This window comes from Procambarus clarkii, chromosome 2 (assembly GCF_040958095.1).
Source record: "Procambarus clarkii isolate CNS0578487 chromosome 2, FALCON_Pclarkii_2.0, whole genome shotgun sequence".
NCBI lineage: Eukaryota > Metazoa > Arthropoda > Malacostraca > Decapoda > Cambaridae > Procambarus > Procambarus clarkii.
Window position 1 is genome coordinate 32,999,032 of NC_091151.1, and position 20,916 is coordinate 33,019,947.

At 43.2% G+C, this 20,916-nt stretch overlaps 1 protein-coding gene across 1 annotated transcript in view; it reads left to right on the forward strand.

Annotated features, from left to right (window-relative positions):
* LOC138364441 (replication factor C subunit 3-like) overlaps window positions 1-5,409 on the forward strand; it is a 31,095-nt gene extending 25,686 nt beyond the window's left edge. Inside the window, exon 7 of the mRNA XM_069324077.1 lies at window positions 5,085-5,409. Within this exon, the coding sequence (XP_069180178.1) occupies window positions 5,085-5,273 (189 nt within the window). The 3' untranslated portion in view covers window positions 5,274-5,409. The remainder of the gene's footprint in view (window positions 1-5,084) is intronic.
* The last annotated feature ends 15,507 nt before the right edge of the window (window positions 5,410-20,916 follow it).

Consider the following 20,916-nt stretch of genomic DNA (forward strand, 5'->3'; position numbering starts at 1 on the left):
GTCTTACCAGCGGCCCTTTCTTGTTGCCTTTCCCATGGACTCTTGCTTTTCTTTAAGGGCGGAGGGCTTGGAGGACGGCTCTGCCCCGGGGCCTCTGTTGTTGGTTCCCGGGGCTGTGGGGGTTGCCTGCTAGCAGTTCTGGGGCGGTTTTGCCCCTTCCGGGGTTTTTTCTGCTGTTGGGCGACGTTTTTCGCCCTTCCAGTCTGCTAGCTTCCCACATTTGCTGGCGTGTTTTTGTGTATTTAGCGTCAGTCACAGCCCCTGCTGGCGGCCATTTTCGTCTGCCGGTTTCACGGCGTGGCCACCAGGGCGGCGTTGCGGTTTGTTTACATGCGTCTGGGTGTGCGAGAACGTTTGGGTGTTGATTTTGGGTCTCAGCCTATGGGTTTAGGCTCAGTGCCCCTGGCTGGTATGCTTGCTCCCACACCTTGCCCCTCGGTTTTCGGTCTGTTGGGACCGTTTTCCCAGGGCGTTCTGCTGGGGGCTGTGCTTTGCCTTTCAGTGGTGTTCTCCGCCGGCAAATGTGGTGGTTTGGGCTCCCCCTGGTTCGATTCTGGGTTCCTTTGGGTTCCTTGGTTTCGTTCTGGAGGTTTCTTCCTCTTGGGCCCCCTTTTGTGGGTTCAGGGGACTTTGTTTCCTCGTGTGACCCGGTTCTGCCTTTTGGGGTTCCGGGGTCTTCCTGGCTTGCAGACTGAGCTTTTTGGGTCTTGGCACATGTTGTGGTTGTGCTGGGACTTTGTGGTTTTGCTGTCGAGGTGGGCCTTTTGATGCAGTTTTGTGCCTTCTTTGCCTGGCCGGCGTAGTGCTCTCTGCCACTAGTCGGCGGCTTGTGCTTTTACGATATATGTCCTCACCTAGTTGTGCTTGTGGGGGTTGAGCTCTGGCTCCTTGGTCCTGCCTCTCAACCGTCCATCACCAGGTGTATAGGTTCCTGTGCCTCTTGGGCTCTATCATGTCTACATGTGACATTGTATGGGGGTCAGCCTCGTTACTTGTGTGTGGAGTCACCACATTACTTCCTAGTGCTTTCCCGTTCCCATTCTGACACTAAAAAAAAAAAAAAAAAAAAAAATTAATTCTAAATGTGGCTCTTTTGGGTACTCAGTTTCCACCTGTGTCCCCTAGTGCGTGTGCCCCTTGTGTTACATAGCCTGTCCTTATCAACCCTGTCGATTCCCTTGGGTATCTTGAATGTGGTGATCAGGTCTCCCCTCACTTCATCTTCCAGCGAAGTGTGGTTTCATTCCCGTAGTCTCTCCTCATGACTTCGGTAGTGTACTTTTTCTTTCGGAAGGGGTTCTGTTCCCTTCTCTGTTAACTGGGCGCTGGGGGAGCAGCTTGCTCTGTTGCCTCTCGCTTGGTCCCGCTGTTGGTGGGCGCTTTGGGTTGTCTTCCGGCCTCTGCTGGCGTCGGAGGACGGCTTCTCCCCCTTGGGGGGGTTCAGAGCTGGCGGGGTGGGCTTCTTCCCCTGCGCTTCGTCATTTCCTCTTTGTGGGTGCGTGGGGCGTGGTCGATCCGCCCCATCCTTCTGGGCTTCCCGTCTGCTCTTTGCAGTCATGAGCTTTTCCCGTCTGCACTTCTTCTGGACTTCTTCAGTCTGCGCCCTGGATCCTCTGCCCTCCTCGGAGGACTGTTGTCTCCTGTTCGGATTCTGTTAGGGCCGGGTGCATGGATGGTGGCCCTGGACCTCCAGGTCACTTCTTGGCATGTTCCTCTCCAGTTTTTCTAGAGCTAGCACGGTTGGTGGTGGGGCTTCAGGTTTTTATTGCCTTCCCTATTTTGTAATGGGCACTTCGTATACTCTTTGCATCTTTACCGGATCTTCATGCCCTGTCTGAGTCTGAGATTCGGTGTCTGGCCTACCTCGACGACTGGCTGGTGTGGGCTCCCAGTCAGTCCGCTTGTCTGCTCGCCAGGGGATGGTTCTTTCCAGATCGCCGGGTTTGGTTTCCTGGTGCTCTGGGGTTTTTTCCATCTGTTTCCGTCCCGGGTTCGGACCTGGGCCTTGTTTCAGGCTCTTGGGCCCCTCATTGTCTTCCCTCCAGAAGTGTTCCTGCGGCTGTGGTCCCGCCTTTGGCTGTTCAGGAGGGGGTCCCGGGTTGCTCAGCGGTTGCTTGGGCGGTTGTGCGAGAGTCTGCACTTCGGCGCGCTTGTCTGCCCGCGGAGTCGGGTTTGGCTACGGCGTCGGTTGGTTCCTGCAGAGACTCCCCTTCCGCCTCTTGCATTCCTTGGGTTCCTCCGGGGATCTTGTGTTGGTGCTGCGTCACCAGCTTCCTCTTTGGGGTTTTCGGGGTTCCGTGCCTTGGCACCTCCCCGAGCCTTCGCTCGATGTGTTCACGGACGAGCCGTCTTTCGGCTGGGGCTTTGTGAACAGTGCTCACCAGGTCGGCCGAGGTTGATGGAGTCTCTGTCCGTCGGGCTCACAGCACAGTTCAGGTGTTCATGGCTGTCTGGTTTGCACTTCGGAGGGTTTGGGTCACTAGGTACTCTACCATTCTGCTCTGTTTGGACTGTTCTCTGGTGGTTCTTGCCGGAACCACAGGGGTTTGGCTGACCGTGTGGTTCGTGTCCGGGGTGTGTCCTGCGTCCTGGCGGACAGCTGTCTCGGTTCATTCCTCTTCGTGGGTTGGCCAGTCATCGCCGATTCGTTTTGTTGCCTCTGTCGGGCATATGGACTCCTGGCCATGGACGTCTTCGGGTCGGCGTGGTCTAGGCGTCGCCCATTTTGAGGCGCCCTTCCCACCTGCGAGGTCTTCACGGTGGAGGCTTTCGGCAGGACTGGTCGAGGTGGGGGGTACCTGTTCCTCTTCTCCCGGTCCAGCTGTTGCTTCGGGTTCTGGCTCGGTTGCAGCCCATTCCCACGAGAACAGTCCTTATGGTTCCTTGGTGGCCGGCCCGGCCTTCTTTTCAGACGCTGCTTGCTAGGTGTCCGTACCCGGGGCGTTTCTCCTGAGGCTTCGCCTCTTTCAGCAGGCCGAATCGGTCCTGTCCGTGACTGGTTCGGCCTTCTCCTTGGCTCTTCGCGTCTGGTATTTTGACGCGGGTATCACCATTTCTATGGTGTTCAGGTGGCTTTGTTGACGGTGTCCCACCTGCGAGCTTCGTCTTGGAGACAGTATGACATTTCTTACGTTTTCTCGTGTTTTGTTTCCCCTCCGGCCTGCTCATGCGTCGCCTGAGCCATCCTGGTCCTTGTTCAGGGTGCCTTCTTATCTTCCCCTCTGTTTGTGGTAGCCCCTTCGGTTCAGTTTCCTGCTCTTTGGTACTGGTGGTAGCTTTATAGGTGTGCAGCCTTTCTCTGTCCTGGCGCCGGTCGTGACGGCTGCTTTCCAGAGGGGTTCTTGGGGTATTGGTGCTTGATTGGTTTGGCCGGGGGGTGCATCCTGTGTTGTCCGGTTGTGCTTTTTGCTGTTGCCGGCGTACCGTGTCTGGGGATGCGCTGTGGTTGATCCGGTTCCTTTGTTCCCTGTTTTCAGGGCTCGGGTCTCCCAGGTCGTCCGCAGTGTTTTCCTTCTTCCAGCCTGCGGTCTGTCTTTGCGCCCGTGCTGTTCAGACGTTTGCAGCTTTTGCTGCTGTGTTGGTGACGTCTCTGGCTCATTTCGGGCGCAGGGATTTGTGGGTAGCACGGGTTTTTGGCCGCCCATCCATATGTGCGTCTGTTCTTGGGCGTTCTTGTTGCCTTGGGTCGCAGGTTTGCGACCGGTTGTCTTGGCTTTGCGTTGCAGAGTTTGTGGCGGCCGCCTCCCGGGTTAGCCCTTTCTTTTCCTTCTCTTTGGGTATGAAGCTCCAGGGAGCCGTAGGGGCTCCCCACAGAAAACCAGCATTGAATGTAATGAAACGCTATTTTCTGGGTGAGCCCCGGAGGCTCCCTGGAAACCCTCCCTCCCACCGGTCGGCGGTTTTTTCGCGTTGGTTGAAGCTTAGCTTCCGAACTGGAGCTTGGCAGCCGGCGCGGTAGGTCCGGGGCTCCCCTCTCCCCCTCCCGGGGTGGGGAGGGCTGCGCGGATGATCGGCGCGGCAGTAAAGTGTGATGTTTGCTTGTTTGCTAGTTTCCTTGGGATTGTAGGGAGTTTTCTACCTCTCTGTTCGGTTTTTGTTGTAGTTTCTTACCATGTGGGGTTTGTTTTGTTACGCCTACCTTTCTGGGTGCCTAACCCCGGTCGATGGCAGATAAGGAAAACCCCCAACCATATGGGGGTTTCCAGGGCCATTGCTCCCTGAAACCTCTCTGAAGGGGCCAGGTTCTGGCGCTGGTCCCTGGTAGGTCTGAACTCCTTAGCTAATGTCCCGGTCTAACATAACACACATTAGCCCGATAAGCTCCAGGGAGCCTCCGGGGCTCACCCAGAAAATGGCGTTTCATTACATTCAACGCTGGTTTTTTGCAATTACTGCATTCCTTTTGGTTGTACAGTACAGTATTAATAATTATATTGAATGCCTTGGGTATATTTATACCCCTGGTATTAAGTTACTTTAACAATATTTTCTATTAGAACATGGAATCTCTTAACAATGTTTTATTGATTTATTTCCTTTTATTTATTTTTTGGTGATAGATACCATTGGAAAAAGCATATAATATATTTGGTGCAGATACACAAACAAATAATTAAATAAAATTGCAGTTCCTTATCCCTATAAGGCTAAAGAAAAATTTGGGGATTACATAGAAGTACCACAGATGGAATCAAGTACCAGAGTTATAGATAGATAAACATTGCTGGCATTCAACGTATCTGTTGTGAACATTACTGTTAAAACTAACATTCAGTATTGGTGAAGAGAGTACCTCATAATGTTACATTACCATCCATCAACCTGACAATACTCTTACAACTAACTCTTAACTAGTTGCTATCTGTGATTACCTCCTATGCTTAAATCACCATGTGTGATGTGTTCACATGTCATATGCATGATGATGTAAGACTTAAGTAGTTGAGCTGTTAAAGGTTAAGGTAAGGTAATTATCAGGAGAAAGTGCTAGCCATTATAAGAAGCATTATATTGGTCACCTTCTTATGTGAGCATTATTTCTCAAATGTAATTACTGATCATAATGATTCTTGAAATATTTCCAGGGTCTGCTGAAGGAGCTGGTGCGGAACTGCGACGGAGAGTTGAAATGTGAAGTTACTCGATTAGCGGCATACCACGAGCACCGCCTCAACCTGGGCTCCAAGGCCATATACCACATAGAAGCCTTTATTGCTTCCTTTATGGCAATTTATAAAAAGTTCTTGGAGGAGAGCATGTCTGCCATGTTTTAGGAAGCAAACGTAAAATAGAAGTTTCCAGTGCTGAAGTGTATTGTGTTGTCTTCAGATTAGCTGAATTATTTTATAATGGTGTTTAAATATATTTTTGATCCAAGTAAAATTTTTACCAATAAAATTTTTGAGATGGTTTGCTTGATTAATCACTGCCTTAGTATTGTAACTTTCCTGAACTAATTAGGTGTAAGTTTCTTTCTTCAATAGTAGACCAAAAGAAGACAATTGACTGTGAAGAGTTCATGCCTTTCATAATCTTACATTACAAAATAATGAATTAAGTAGCTGGCATGATTATCATTCTAATAAATATCAAAATGTGGTAACAAGAACCTAAAAGAGATTTTTCTAAAATGAGACGAGAGGTTATATTTTGTGTAAGGTCTAAGCAGGAGAGGAGGTACCAGTGAAGCAGTGCTGCTGGAGCTCGCCGGTACCTCTGCAAGTGGATGGTGGAATGGGTGAAAGGGAGAGAGGATGGCTTGTTGGTGAAGTTAATTAATTGCGGCAGGAAAATATTAGTATTACATAACTAATAGGTTAATAATGTTATGATATTTCTTTTTTTCTAGAGAGATTCAATAATATTTAAATATTTATGTACATAAAAAGTAAACAGGCTGAATTGTACTGTATGAATCTGGAAACATAATACCCGACACATGTGAATGCTTCCTGTCCATTTATGCCAGACAAACGATATGAGACAAATTTGCCAACCTACTGCTTTGGATACGAATATTTAGCGATATTGTTCATGGCTTTAGCATCAGTTCATTAGACAGGTATCTAATTCATTAGACAAATACTTCCTGACAGCTGGGTGGACAGCGCTTTGGATTCGTAGTCCTGAGGTTCCGGGGTCGATTCCCGGTGGAGGCGGAGACAAATGGGCAAAATGTTTCTTTCACCTTGATGTCCCTGTTATCTAGCAGTAAATAGGTACCTGGGAGTTAGACAGCTGCTACGGGCTGCTTCCTGGGGGTGGAGGCCTAGTCGAGGACCAGGCCGCGGGGACACTAAGCCCCGAAATCGTCTGAAGATAACTTCATCTCAAGATAGGCAGGTAAAACGACAAAACTGCTACACACAAATTTACATAATTTAGTGCTTTTTGGGGTGGTTCTAGTATTGCGTGAAATACTGAGTTGGCAACCCTGCTTTTGTGTTTCAGTGGTGTTAGTAAAGTGGTGGCTGGTGGTCCCTGGATTTCTCTCTAATACAGAAGCATTTTTTCTCACAAACACCCCCATCATGGCTTCTAAGCAAACAATGTTGATTTCTTTGGTAGATAAAATGAGGAGTGTAAGAAGAATAACGTACAAGAGACTGATAATGATAACACTGAAAGTGGCATAAGTTGTGTTTTGACTGCTTCTAGTTCAAATATTCAAACTGGATACATGTGCAATTCAGAAAGTAATGGTGCATTGAAGTCTAACGTATCCCTGCTGAGGTATTTGGACTGAAGAAAAAAAGGAAACCTATCCATGGTTAGACGTCAGGAAAGATAAACTTTGGTGTAAAGTATGTGCAATCATAAGCAATATAACACGTTTCACTTCTAAGAGTTTAAGACTATCAAATGAGTGGCAGATATACCGAGTATCCTGTAATGTAGCAGAGCGAAGTACACTCTTGAAGTCTCAAAAAAATTGTTGATCATAAACTATGGAAAGCTCACTGCTGCTTTGTGTTGAAAATGTTGCTAGTGAAGATGCTCTTGGAAAATTGTATGAAGCCATGAATGCTTCGCATCTGAAGACAACTTGTTCCATTTTGTGTTCTGCATATTTAGCTCAGAATGACAGACCAAACTCTGATCACTCTGGCTTACTGGAATTACAAAAACAAAATGGTGTTGACATTTGGAATGGGACTGCATTCCTGCACTAGTACCACAGAGATAATTAATCACATACCCAATAATATGAAAAATAAAATTTGCCAGCATATCAAGCAGATAAATGGCAAAATTTCTGTTCTCATTGATGCACCAACAAACCTGAGCATTGAAAACAACCTTGAGAGTTTACTTGAAATATGAAAGTGATAAGGAAGGTAATCCCCATTTCCCCCAATAGTAGCAACTATTGCTGGGCATCTATTGTGCTGTCTCAATTATCATGGGGTTGAGGACTTATATTTGAAACAGAACCTTGTAGCATTTGCTAGTGATGGGGCAAGTGTCATGCTAGGTGTCAAATCTGGCATTGCAACAATTCTCAAGGAACTTTACCCTGATATAATAATCTGACACTATCTTAATCACAGATTAGAACTTGCAGTAGATGATGCAGTGAGAGAAGTTCATGGAATTAATAATTTTAAAGCATTTATGGACAAATTGTACTCAGTTTACAGAAGATCACCTCTAAATCAAAAGGATTTATCTGAATGTTCCTCTCAATTTGAGTAACAGATTTACAAAATAGACCGTGTTCTGAGCACCAGGTGGGTGGCCAGAGGCCATGTTCTGAGCACCAGGTGGGTGGCCAGAGGCTGTGTTCTGAGCACCAGGTGGGTGGCCAGAAGCCGTGTTCTGAGCACCAGGTGGGTGGCCAGAGGCCATGTTCTGAGCACCAGGTGGGTGGCCAGAGGCCATGTTCTGAGCATCAGGTGGGTGGCCAGAGGCCGTGTTCTGAGCTCCAGGTGGGTGGCCAGAGGCTGTGTTCTGAGCACCAGGTGGGTGGCCAGAGGCCATGTTCTGAGCACCAGGTGGGTGGCCCGAGGCCGTGTTCTGAGCACCAGGTGGGTGGCCAGAGGCCATGTTCTGAGCATCAGGTGGGTGGCCAGAGGCCATGTTCTGAGCACCAGGTGGGTGGCCAGAGGCCATGTTCTGAGCATCAGGTGGGTGGCCAGAGGCCGTGTTCTAAGCTCCAGGTGGGTGGCCAGAGGCTGTGTTCTGAGCACCAGGTGGGTGGCCAGAGGCCATGTTCTGAGCACCAGGTGGGTGGCCAGAGGCCATGTTCTGAGCATCAGGTGGGTGGCCAGAGGCCATGTTCTGAGCATCAGGTGGGTGGCCAGAGGCTGTGTTCTGAGCACCAGGTGGGGGGCCAGAGGCCATGTTCTGAGCTCCAGGTGGGTGGCCAGAGGCCGTGTTCTGAGCTCCAGGTGGGTGGCCAGAGGCCATGTTCTGAGCACCAGGTGGGTGGCCAGAGGCCATGTTCTGAACACCAGGTGGGTGGCCAGCTCGTTTTATACAGTTTCAGCAGTGTGGAAAAATTATGAAGCACTTTGTTTTAATTTTGAAAAAGCAGTGAAACAAGATTTGGAAGTATTAGAAAAACCTATGAAAGTCTGTTGAAAAAGCTAACTTAAGAACAGTTTTTATTGGATTTAGCTCTAATGTATGACACGTTGTATGAACTTGGTTTACTGTCAGGGTGTCTACAGAAACGCTCTACTTCGATTGTGTATGATGACAAACTGATTCAATGGAGCATAAGGTCATTGCATAGACTAAAAGAGAAACCTGGCACTAGAACTGTAGATGATCAAAAGTCAATTGAAAAGGGGAAGTTTGGAGGCATTACCATAACAAGCAACAAGACAATTGTCTCTATTAATTATCAACAGTTTCTTGCTATTCTTGTGAACAATTTGTAGCACCATATGCTCACGACAACATCCATGAAAGGCTCTCTAACTCCTGAACCTCAAAGTATGTATAAATCACTATTAAGTGAAATGTGTGTACAGTACTTATCGACCTCCTGCATCGGTACTTTGCCTGTTTTGGGCGAGTGCTTCAATAACGGATGAATGCCGTCTTCTCCGGGAGGTGGAAGGGGGGGGAGTCCCATGTGGGATTCGCACTCTCACCATGCGCCTCAGGAGTCCTGTTCCATCGTCGTTCATGCTGATGGGTCACTTTCTTCGTGTGTTTCATGTGGGCCAGCCCTGGACTTGTTTCTGGTGCGGACTATAGGGCCACCAGGCTGCGGGTTGTGAGTCGTGCCGGGTCACCCCCTGTTAACCTCTACTGGGAGGAGGATTGAAGGGGCTCCTCACTCCAATCGCGAGGGGGCTGTCTCCTGTGGTGTGCGATCGTCCGGTGCTCCCTATTGTGGAAGGTTTGGTTCTCGGGGGTCGTACTTTAAAGGCGCATCTGCCGGAGGTTGTGATGCAGGGTGTTGGGAGTGATAGCTCAGACAATCGGTGTACTGGTGGATACTGTGTACATACAAAAGAATGGGGGTGGTAGGAGAAGATAATATTAGTGTTCAGTGAGAAACCACAAGGTCTCCTCTGAATACTTTTTATTTTCTTCTCCGAGGCAATGGGTCCCCACATTGGCACCAGAGGTGGTACCCTCACAAACTTTATTATATATATATATATATATATATATATATATATATATATATATATATATATATATATATATATATATATATATATATATATATATATATATATATATATATATATATATATATATATATATATATATATATATATATATATATATATATATATATATATATATATATATATATATATATATATATATATATATATATATATATATATATATATATATATATATATATATATATATATATATATATATATATATATATATATATATATATATATATATATATATATATATATATATATATATATATATATATATATATATATATATATATATATATATATATATATATATATATATATATATATATATATATATATGTGTGTGTGTGTGTATATCACGAAAATAAACACGTGATTAAGAATGTGACAATGTCAGACCACGGAGGAAAAATTAAAAATTTTCATTTTTCCTCCGTGGTCTGACATTGTCATATATATATATATATATATATATATATATATATATATATATATATATATATATATATATATATATATATATATATATATATATATATATATATATATATATATATATATATATATATATATATATATATATATATATATATATATATATATATATATATATATATATATATATATATATATATATATATATATATATATATATATATATATATATATATATATATATATATATATATATATATATATATATATATATATATATATATATATATATATATATATATATATATATATATATATATATATATATATATATATATATATATATATATATATATATATATATATATATATATATATATATATATATATATATATATATATATATATATATATATATATATATATATATATATATATATATATATATATATATATATATATATATATATATATATATATATATATGCATGCATGCATGCATGCAATTGACGATCACAAAACACTGATCATTTTATGCGGAAAATCCACAGAGAAATATGAAATGAGGTGAACGTTTCGGCTTTGTTAAAGCCTTTGTCAACACCAGACTGACTAAGGAGAAGATTGATTGATAAAGATTAAGCCACCCAAGAGGTGGCACAGGCATGAATAGCCCGTAAGTGGTACAATTTTTTTTTTTTTTTTCCCCAGTGTTCTGAGGTTGCATTTAACCATCAAGCTGTTATCGTGGGGGAGGATACTGCTTCACAGTCTTTATGAGGGTGTCCAGCTGCTGGACACCTTTGTTGACCAGGAGAGTGGCTGTGTTGATGGCTTCAGGGTGGCCACTGCATGATTCAGGAACTCTTAAAGCTCTTCTAAGGTCATTGGTTGCTTCACATTCCAGAAGATAGTGAAGTAATGGCTTTTCTGTGACAGTTTGGCAGAAGATGCACTCTCTCTCTCGGGGTTCACCAATCTCCCAGTTGCACCTGTAACCTAGACGTAGTCTATATAGCCTAACTGCTATTTCCCTGTGGATTCCTTTTGGGATATTTAACCTTTCTAATTTGGTTGCCTGAAGATACCATGTTGCAGATGGTGAACCTTCAGCTATTCTCTGGTGTAGGTAGGCTTTGTTGAGATGTGAGAGTTTTTTGGTGATGATGTTTTTTATGTTCTCTAGGCTGGGTTGAATTGTTTTATGTATCACTGGATGACGAGTTGCCAATTTAGCAATTTCATCAGCTTTTTCATTTAATGGGATTCCAATATGGGATGGGATCCAGTTTAAAGTTATGTTGAGGCCTTTGCCTTTAGCGACTGCTCCTTGATACAAAATGGTGGTAATTATTTCCACATTATCTTTCCACTGTTTTTGTCCTAGTATTTGAAGTGCAGCTTTTGAGTCTGTGTGTATGATTGCATTTTTAGTGTTTTGTGCAATCACATATGCGAATGCCTGTTGTATGGCGAACAGCTCAGTTTGGGTTGATGATACTAGTCCTCCCAGTCTCCAATATGCCTGAACGCTGGTCGTGCAAAGAGCAGCGCCAGCACTATCATTTTCTGTGTCCACCGATCCGTCTGTGAAGATGTGGGTGGCTCCTGCTACTGCTATGCTATACATTTGCTCTTCTATTATGCGCCTTAGGATTGTCGGATCATAGGCAGCCTTTTTCATTGGGAGACTTTCTATTACTATTTTGAAAGTAGGCTCTTCCCACGGCGCGGAAGGAGTGTAATTTGGGTGTGGATGATCACCCTCTCTATCAAGAATCATGTTTTTTAAATGTAGTCTGTTTAGGACTTTTCCTGCTCTTGCAACCCAAGAGTTTCCATTGTTTTGGCCTAGTCCAACCACCAAAGCCTGCCGTACTGGGATTGGATCAGAAGAAATAATTATCTTACTGATAATTGTAGCTGTCCTTTGTGATATTCTTTCTTGTAGAGAGGGCAAACCCGTCTCCAGTCTAAGAGTTTCAAGCCTGGTCCACATGGGGGCTCCCAGTGCAGCTATCATAGCATTGTTTTGGGCAACTTCAAGCTTTTTCCACTGTTGGTGTGATAGATTTGTGAGTGCAGGTGCGGCATAATCGATCACTGATCTGACTGCCTGTACATAGTATGTGCGAAGGACTTGCAGATTGGCTCCTCCAGAAAGGGAGGTTAGCGACCTGAGGATTGCCGTCCGGGCCGCAGTTCGCTCTCTCAAGTAAGTGACCTCAGCATTGAAATTCATGTGTGTGTCCAGGATGATTCCTAGATACTGATAGGTGTCGACCCATTCTATTGGTTGACCCTGTACTGTGAGTTGGATGTTGGGCTTCGCTATTTTTATGGGCATGGCCTTTGACTTTGAGGGGTTGAGTTTGATCCCAATCTGTTTTGCCTCTTTACTGATGCAGTCTAAGCATTTGGGTGCAAGGCGCGCCGCATCCCTTCCTTTTATGATGATGACAAAGTCGTCCGCGTAGTTTAGCAGCCTGCAGTGATGTGGGAGTTTCAACCTCATTATTCTTTCCATTAAACAGTTGAAGAGAAGAGGGCTAAGAATACCTCCTTGCGGTGTACCATTTTCATGTCTTTTGTACTTAGAGACTGTGCCATGAAGTTTTACTCTTGCTTCTCTGTTTATGAGACAGTTTTTGGTCCAGGAGAGCAGGTTGCCTCTGACCTCTTTGTCAATGAGGCAGCAGAGAATAGCTGGGGCGCTAGCCAGTTCAAAGGCTTTTTCGAGGTCCAGGAATATCAGCATCCCTGGTCTGTCATTCAAGTGGGCTAACAGAGTTGTAATACATTCCACTGTGCCAACCCCTCTTCTATAGGCATACATATCATGGTGCAGTTTAGGCATTTTCCACTCCAGTCTGTTGAGTGCCATTCTGTCAGCCGTCTTGGCTGTACAGCTTTGGAGAGAGATGGGCCTGGGATTAGCTGGATCTTTGGGTTTTGGGATCGGCACTATGTCTGCTCTATTCCAAGCAGAAGGTCTAGTTTGAGAAGTCCAGGCTAAATTAATTAACCTTAGGTATGCAGCGTCTCCCTCTGGGCCGAGGTTTCTAATCATTTTATAGGTTATTTTGTCGGCTCCAGGGGATGTATCCTTGGAGTTTTTCTTAGCCCGATTGAGCTCATCCAGTGTGAAGGGGGCATTAGTATCAGAGACTTCTTCACATGCTGTAAGGATTCTGTGCCACCTTTCTTCCTCTAGTTCGGTCTGTACTGCTAATACATCTGGTGGAAGTTGATTGCTGGCTGCTCTCTCTGCAAACCTGGTTGACAGTACTTCGGCTTCCTGTTGAGGATCCTTGGGGTGTGGAGCTTTAGGTGTTTTATTCCCTTTGGCCCGGTGAATTTGCTGCCACATCTCCCCGAGAGAGGTGTGTTCATTCAGGTGTGAACACCATTCTAGCCACTTTTGTTCTTTTATTTGTCTGGTCTCTCGATGTACATGTTCCTTGACCTCACAAAGTAAGATCCTGTTGCGGGCACTTGGCTGCTTTTTGTATAGCTTTCTTGTTCTATTGAGTCTATGGTTGAGTTCTTTGACACGTTCGCAATAGTACCAATGATCTTTATGGTGTCCGGTGGACTGTTTTTTCAGTGGGATTGAGTGGTTGGCTGCACTTTGAATCGCTTTGACAAATTCTTGTTCTGCCTGATTAATGTCTTCGGGAAGATCATAGTTTCTTTGCCACTCTGAAATGAGGTTTTGAAATCGGTCCCAGTTTGCTAAAGCAAAGTTCCAGGCTTCAGATGGAGGCGGAGGTGGGGTGGGTAGGTCTAACTGAAGATCAATTTGGACCCCATAGTGGTCGCTTGTGAGTGTGGGCTCAACTGACCATGTTGCTGCATCTCTTAGGGAGGCTGAAACGAAGGTCAGGTCTAATCTGCCTCCTTGGATGTGGGTAGGTTCATTCTTGTTTAGGATTTGTATTTCTGGAAGCTGGTCCAGTAGATGTGTAATGTGTATGCCGGCTTCATTTGTTTTGTTCGAGCCCAGTGCCAATCGATGATGGGCATTAAAATCTCCACAAATGAATGTGTTTGTTGTTGTCGCGTGTCCAAATAACACAGAGAGATCCATTTCGGCTTGTGGAGACCTGTACACATTGAACACTTCAAGTTTGTCGTGTCTTAGCTCAATGGTGACTCCCATTACCTCTGTCCCTGCTCCACAATTGGGTGGGCTGGTTATGGATTTGGAGATCAGGTCACATTTTACATAGATTGCACATCCCCTGGATTGCCCATTGATCCATGGAAGGAAGAAGCCTCGATAGCCTGAGATTTTAGGTTCTAATCCGGCTCGAAGCAAGCTCTCCTGTAGTATCAGGATGTCTATGCCTTTGGTTGCTGCTATGCATTGCAAGTGTTGCAATTTAGTGCGCAGTCCTTGCGCATTCCATTGCAGGATCTTTAGAATTCTAGGTTCTTGGAATGTGCTGATAATTCCGTGGTATCCATGGAGTCTGATGAACACGCCATGGAGGTTGCAATTGGGGTATAGGTTCTTAGTGGTCCTGAAATTGCCTCATCAATGTCGCTTTCCGACGACCTGGACTCTATCTGCTTTTTATGGGGGTGCCTCTTGCCCTGCTATCTTGACGGTGTGGATATTACATCTTCGAATTTTTTGAGCTTGTGCTCAATTGTCTTCCGAGTCTCTGTGGTTTGCATGATTCCATGTGAAGACAGCAGACTTTCGATTAACTCAGTGACCAAAGTTTTGAGCATTGGCCAGAGAGCGTTCAGTTCAGTGGGAGCACTATTTAATGTTGTGCAGGTTGAGGGCCTAGTGGCTTTTAGACCCTTCTCGGTGGTAACTTTGGCACTGGAATTGCTACTCCTATTAACCCCAGTGTGCTTGCTGGATGAAATGGGAGGCCGACTGCTTTGAACATGAGTCTTGTGTCCTCCATCTTTCTTTTTGTCCTGTACTGTCTTCTCACCCTTCACCATGGCCGATGGTGAAGGGCCGTGTGCCCTCTCTTCCTGAATGGGTAGACCCCACGCGGTTTTAGTGGGCATGGGAGCTGGTATTCGTTTTGGTGGGGGTTTCGGCTCCGCTGTTGGCGTGGTGGGGTTCGTTTGAAGCCTTTTGAGCCTTTCAGGGCATTTCAAGTTCCAGGCATGATGTGCCTTGGAACAATTTGGGCATTTTGCCTGAACAGGGTGGTTTGCCTTGAATTTATCAATACATGTTTTTGTATCATGGGGCTGGCTGCAGACTCCGCACCTCACTGGGCGTTGGCAGCCATCTTTGTGATGCCCAAATCTCTGACATCTAAAGCATCTTAGGGGTTCTGGGGTGTAAGGCCTGTGTTGGAACACCCCCCAGATTCCAAGGTCAAGTTTTTCCGGGATCCGTCCTCTTACTGTGAGAAGGACTTGTCGAGTTTCTTGTTTTGTTCGTACTTGGCATCTCTCTGCTGACACCACATAGTTCAGCTTTTCGGGATGGCTAAGGGCCATATGCAAGGGATAGTGGAGGACAATGATTTTACTTATTTTATCCTCTGGTTTCAGTTCCTCACATTTTGCGTAATTTTTTAGAATCGTAGCGGCCGACTCGTCTTTTGGCCTCAGAATGTATTCTCCTTTGAGATTAGGTTTTGCCCTGACCTGGAGCTGGGGGTACTCTTTTTCCAGGTCCACTACAGTAGCGTAGGAAGACTTACCTTCCGTGTGCTGCACTTTGAAGACCGGAAACGTAGATCTAGTCTGAGGCGCTGGGAGAGCTGGAGAAGCTGGAGAGATTAATGGGCGATGGGTCGTAATGGAGTGGCTTGTCCTGTTAGCCTTATTCACGTGATGCCACTCGCCGTCACTTTCGGAACTGGTATCCATTATCGATGGTCTTTTCCTACTCTGAGCAGCATTGCTGGATCGATTATAAGTCAATTGGGATTCCATGATGAAATTTCAAATGATCACTTGTGGAGTGGTCTGGTGAGTGAAGGACGTGACGTCTGGTGTACAACTACACAACTGAATCTCTGTGTAAGGAGAAGGGAGAAGGGGAGGATATATAGGCCGACACCTGACCAACCCATCCTTAGGGTTGGTCAGGTGTAATTAACCAAAAAAGGTATAGCTTAGCTTAGAATGGTCAAAGAGGATTAAGCGGTCAGAGAATAAGGATGAAAGATTAAAGAAAAGCCTCATGAACACACAATATATGAATATACAATTATAATGAGACATTGTAAGCCTCTCTATCAGAGTTGTTTCTTAAACTGTTGTGCAATATTATAACTTAAAAATGGATCACGTTTGTACATTCCAGTACTAACATTAAGAAGATTTGGACACTGACTGATTAGAGCAGACTCAATCAAATTCCGTTTCACGAAATCCCCACAATTGGTAATGCTTTTTGCCCCATTCCAGTTAATATTGTGATCGCATAAATTCGTATGTAGATACAATGCATTAGACGTTTGGGCAGTTCTAATACTATAAGCATGTTGTGACAACCGCAATTGTAAGGACTTTCCTGTTTGTCCAAGGTACACAGAATCACAATCATTGCAGGGAATCGAATACACACAACCTGCTGTATCAGGGGAGTTTTTTATTAAATTAAATATCTAGGCTAACAAGTCGATCCCCCTCTCTTCCTTACATGTATGGTCTTATAAAAACTCATAAGCCATATAATCCGGCAAGGCCAATTATTAGTTCAATTGGTTCGGCGGCTTATAAACTCTCTAAGTGGTTAGTTAAAGTTTTGTCCCCTATAGTTGGTACTATTTCCAACTCACACTTGACAAACAATGTGGACTTAGTTAATAAGCTATCCACACTGAATTTAAATTTTGATTTTAAACTTATAAGTTTCGATGTGACCTCTTTATTCACTAAAGTTCCTGTTGATGATCTGTTAGAATTTCTACGTGAGGAACTGCCTAAATATAATTTGAGCTTGCAGACCAATAAAGTATTGGAACTTATTAAATTGTGTATAAAAGACAATTATTTTAGTTTTAATGGAAAATTTTTCAAACAAACATTTGGTATGGCGATGGGCAATCCCCTGTCCCCAGTTTTAAGCAATTTGTATATGGAATTCTTTGAAACAAAAATCTTATCCAGGATTATCCCGGCTAATGTAGTTTGGTTTAGGTATGTTGATGATATTTTGTGCTTATGGCCGTGCAACAAAGACCAGATAGTTTTTCTTAATGAACTCAATTCTTTGGTACCTTCTATAAAATTCACTTGTGAAACTGAGGAAAATGGTACTCTTCCGTTTTTGGACATTATGATTCATAGAGTCACTAGAAAGTTCAAATTTAATGTGTATAGGAAACCTACCAACGTGGGGTCGTATGTTCATTTTTATTCGAATCATCATAGTAAAGTTAAACAGGCAGTATTTTCAGGAATGTTTCTACGAGCTTTGAGGATTTGCAGCCCTGAGTTTTTTGATGAAGAGATTGCTAAAATATATGAAATTGGGAAGAGTTTACAATATCCTAAGAGGTTTTTGGATTTCTCGTTTGTACAAGCCAAGCGTACGTTTTATAATCACGTCCCTAAGGCGAAACCAAAAATTATTAACTCATTGGTGGTACCTTATGCGAGTGGACTTGAAAAATTGTCTCTGATTTTTAAGAAACTTAATATAAATTTGGTGTTTACTAATAGTACGATCAAATCCAATTTAATAAAAAACTCCCCTGATACAGCAGGTTGTGTGTATTCGATTCCCTGCAATGATTGTGATTCTGTGTACCTTGGACAAACAGGAAAGTCCTTACAATTGCGGTTGTCACAACATGCTTATAGTATTAGAACTGCCCAAACGTCTAATGCATTGTATCTACATACGAATTTATGCGATCACAATATTAACTGGAATGGGGCAAAAAGCATTACCAATTGTGGGGATTTCGTGGAACGGAATTTGATTGAGTCTGCTCTAATCAGTCAGTGTCCAAATCTTCTTAATGTTAGTACTGGAATGTACAAACTTGATCCATTTTTAAGTTATAATATTGCACAACAGTTTAAGAAACAACTCTGATAGAGAGGCTTACAATGTCTCATTATAATTGTATATTCATATATTGTGTGTTCATGAGGCTTTTCTTTAATCTTTCATCCTTATTCTCTGACCGCTTAATCCTCTTTGACCATTCTAAGCTAAGCTATACCTTTTTTGGTTAATTACACCTGACCAACCCTAGGGATGGGTTGGTCAGGTGTCGGCCTATATATCCTCCCCTTCTCCCTTCTCCTTACACCATTTGGTCACCACTTGGTCCAGGAGACATCTCCCGTCACGCAGGGTGCAGTCGCACCTCCACAGATCTCCAGTATCATCTATTGATACTGGTGATGGCTCAAAAGGGCCACCACTTACGAGCTATTCATGCCTGTGCCACCTTTTGGGTGGCTTCATCTTCATCTTAACACATTCACAAGGGAGACATCTCCCGTCATGCAGGGTGCATTTGCACCTCCACAGATCTCCAGTATCAGCTCCTGATACTGGTAATGGCTTAAAATGGCCACCACTTACGGGCTATTTATGCCCGTGCCACCTTTTGGGTTGCTTCATCTTCATCTTCTCCTTAGTCAGTCTGGTGTTGACAAAGGCTTTAACAAAGCCGAAACGTTCACCTCATTTCATATTTCTCTGTGGATTTTCCGCATATATATATATATATATATATATATATATATATATATATATATATATATATATATATATATATATATATATATTTATATATACACAACTATATTCTACCCACCTCAAGACTCCGCTCCAATATAGAAGCATCAAGAAATATGGACCAATAGGCTTTCTACAAACACTTCTATTCAATATCCATTGTTTCGTGTTCTGTCTTGTGTTGATGAAATTAATACCCTATTAATATCACCTCTTGTTCTGTCTTGTGTTGATGAAATTAATACCCTATTAATGCCACATCTTGTTCTGTCTTGTGTTAATGCCACATCACCCCTTCCACCTCACTCAAATGTAGATATAAAATCGGAGATGCGTAAGTTCTATTCAGTTGTGTATTTGTGAACTAAAGTCTTTGAAAATGTAATAAGTTTTACGAAACGCGCTCGTGTCGCGTCAGACTAGAAATAAAAATGAATTTTGGAGAATTGATTTTTGATTTACCTCCAACAGTGAAAAGAAATGTACGAAAGATTGAGAAAATTCGTGTTAGAATTATTAATCTTACTTTTTCGGTCATATTTAATAATATATGTTTATATATACACAGTATATATATATAAATGAAATACACGAGAGGATGTGTAGTGATATCTAACATATTCAGAGATTTGAGTAAGGGTACCAAGTGATGTCTGGGGCCAGAGTTGGATATTGTCCTAATAGCAGCTTTGTGTTGAGTAATTAGAGGAAGTAAATGATTTTGAGTAGTAGAACCCCAAGCACAAATACCATAGTTGAGATAAGGATAGATGAGAGAGTAACAGAGCGTCACCAGGGCAGGGCGAGGTACATAATATCTGATCTTAGAAATAATGCCAACAGTTTTTGAAACTTTTTTTGATATATTTAGAATGTGTCCCTGGAAATTCAGCTTGTGGTCAATAAGAACGCCACGGAATTTGCCATCTGCTTTGTTACAAATTTGGGTATTGTTTATCCTGAGATTTATTTGATTTGAGGATTTATTGCCAAACAGAATATAGAAAGTTTTGTCAATGTTGAGGGTGAGTTTGTTGGCAGTTAGCCAAAGATGGACTTTATTTAGCTCGGTATTCACTGTGACATTTAGAGCGAGGTCAGGACTGGAATAAATGAAGGTTGTGTTGTCAGCAAATAGAATTGGTTTGAGGTGTTGGGAGGCATTTGGAAGGTCATTAATGTAGATGAGAAAGAGGAGAGGGCCAAGTATGCTGCCCTGAGGAACACCAATGTTGATGGTAGGGTGGGAGTAATTGAATTATTCACAGAAACATACTGGAGCCTGTTAGTAAGGTAAGACTGAAGGTATTGCAGGGAGTGTCCTCTGACTATAATGATGTAATTTAAGAAGGTTTTGGTGGTTGACAGTGTCAAAAGCCTTACGCAGGTCCACAAATAACCCAACAGGGAACTCATTTTTATCTAGAGCTGCATATATCAAGTTAAGCATACTAATAAGTGCATCGTTAGTGCTTTTTTTGGGTCTGAAGCCATATTGACAAGAGCTAAGTACATTGTGTTTGGCTAGATAAGAGTAAAGTTGCTTGTAGATTAGTTTTTCAAATATTTTTGACAAGTTTGGCAGGATTGATATAGGTCTGTAGTCGTTAACATCAGTGAGATCACTACATTTGTGGACGGGGGTTACTCGCGTTTTTTTTTAGAATATCTGGAAAGGTTTGGAGTTCAAGTGACTTGTTGAAGAGCAATGCAATAGGAGCTAAAGATGTGGAGGCTTTTTTGTAAATTAAAGTTGGTATCTCCTCAAGGGCACTAGACTTGGTTTTAAGGGAAAGGATTATCTCATTATCATCAGTTGAATTTGTAGGCTTTAGGTACAGAGACTGTGGATAGTTACCTGTAAGATAGTCCTGAACATCAGTACTGGAAGATGGAATATCATTTGCAAGGGATGACCCAATGGAAGAGAAGAGCTTATTGAGCTCAAAAGCAGTGTCAGAGGCTGAAAGCTGACCATCGTTATTGGACAGGAGTATTGGTTTGTTATTTATAATCTTTGATCCCAATATTTGTGAAATTGTGCTCCAAGTTTTCTTAATGTTGCCCTTTGTTTGGGTAAATTTATCTAAGTAGTATTTAATTTTGGCTCTTCTAATTATTTTAGATAGCAATAACGAGTAATTCTTTGAA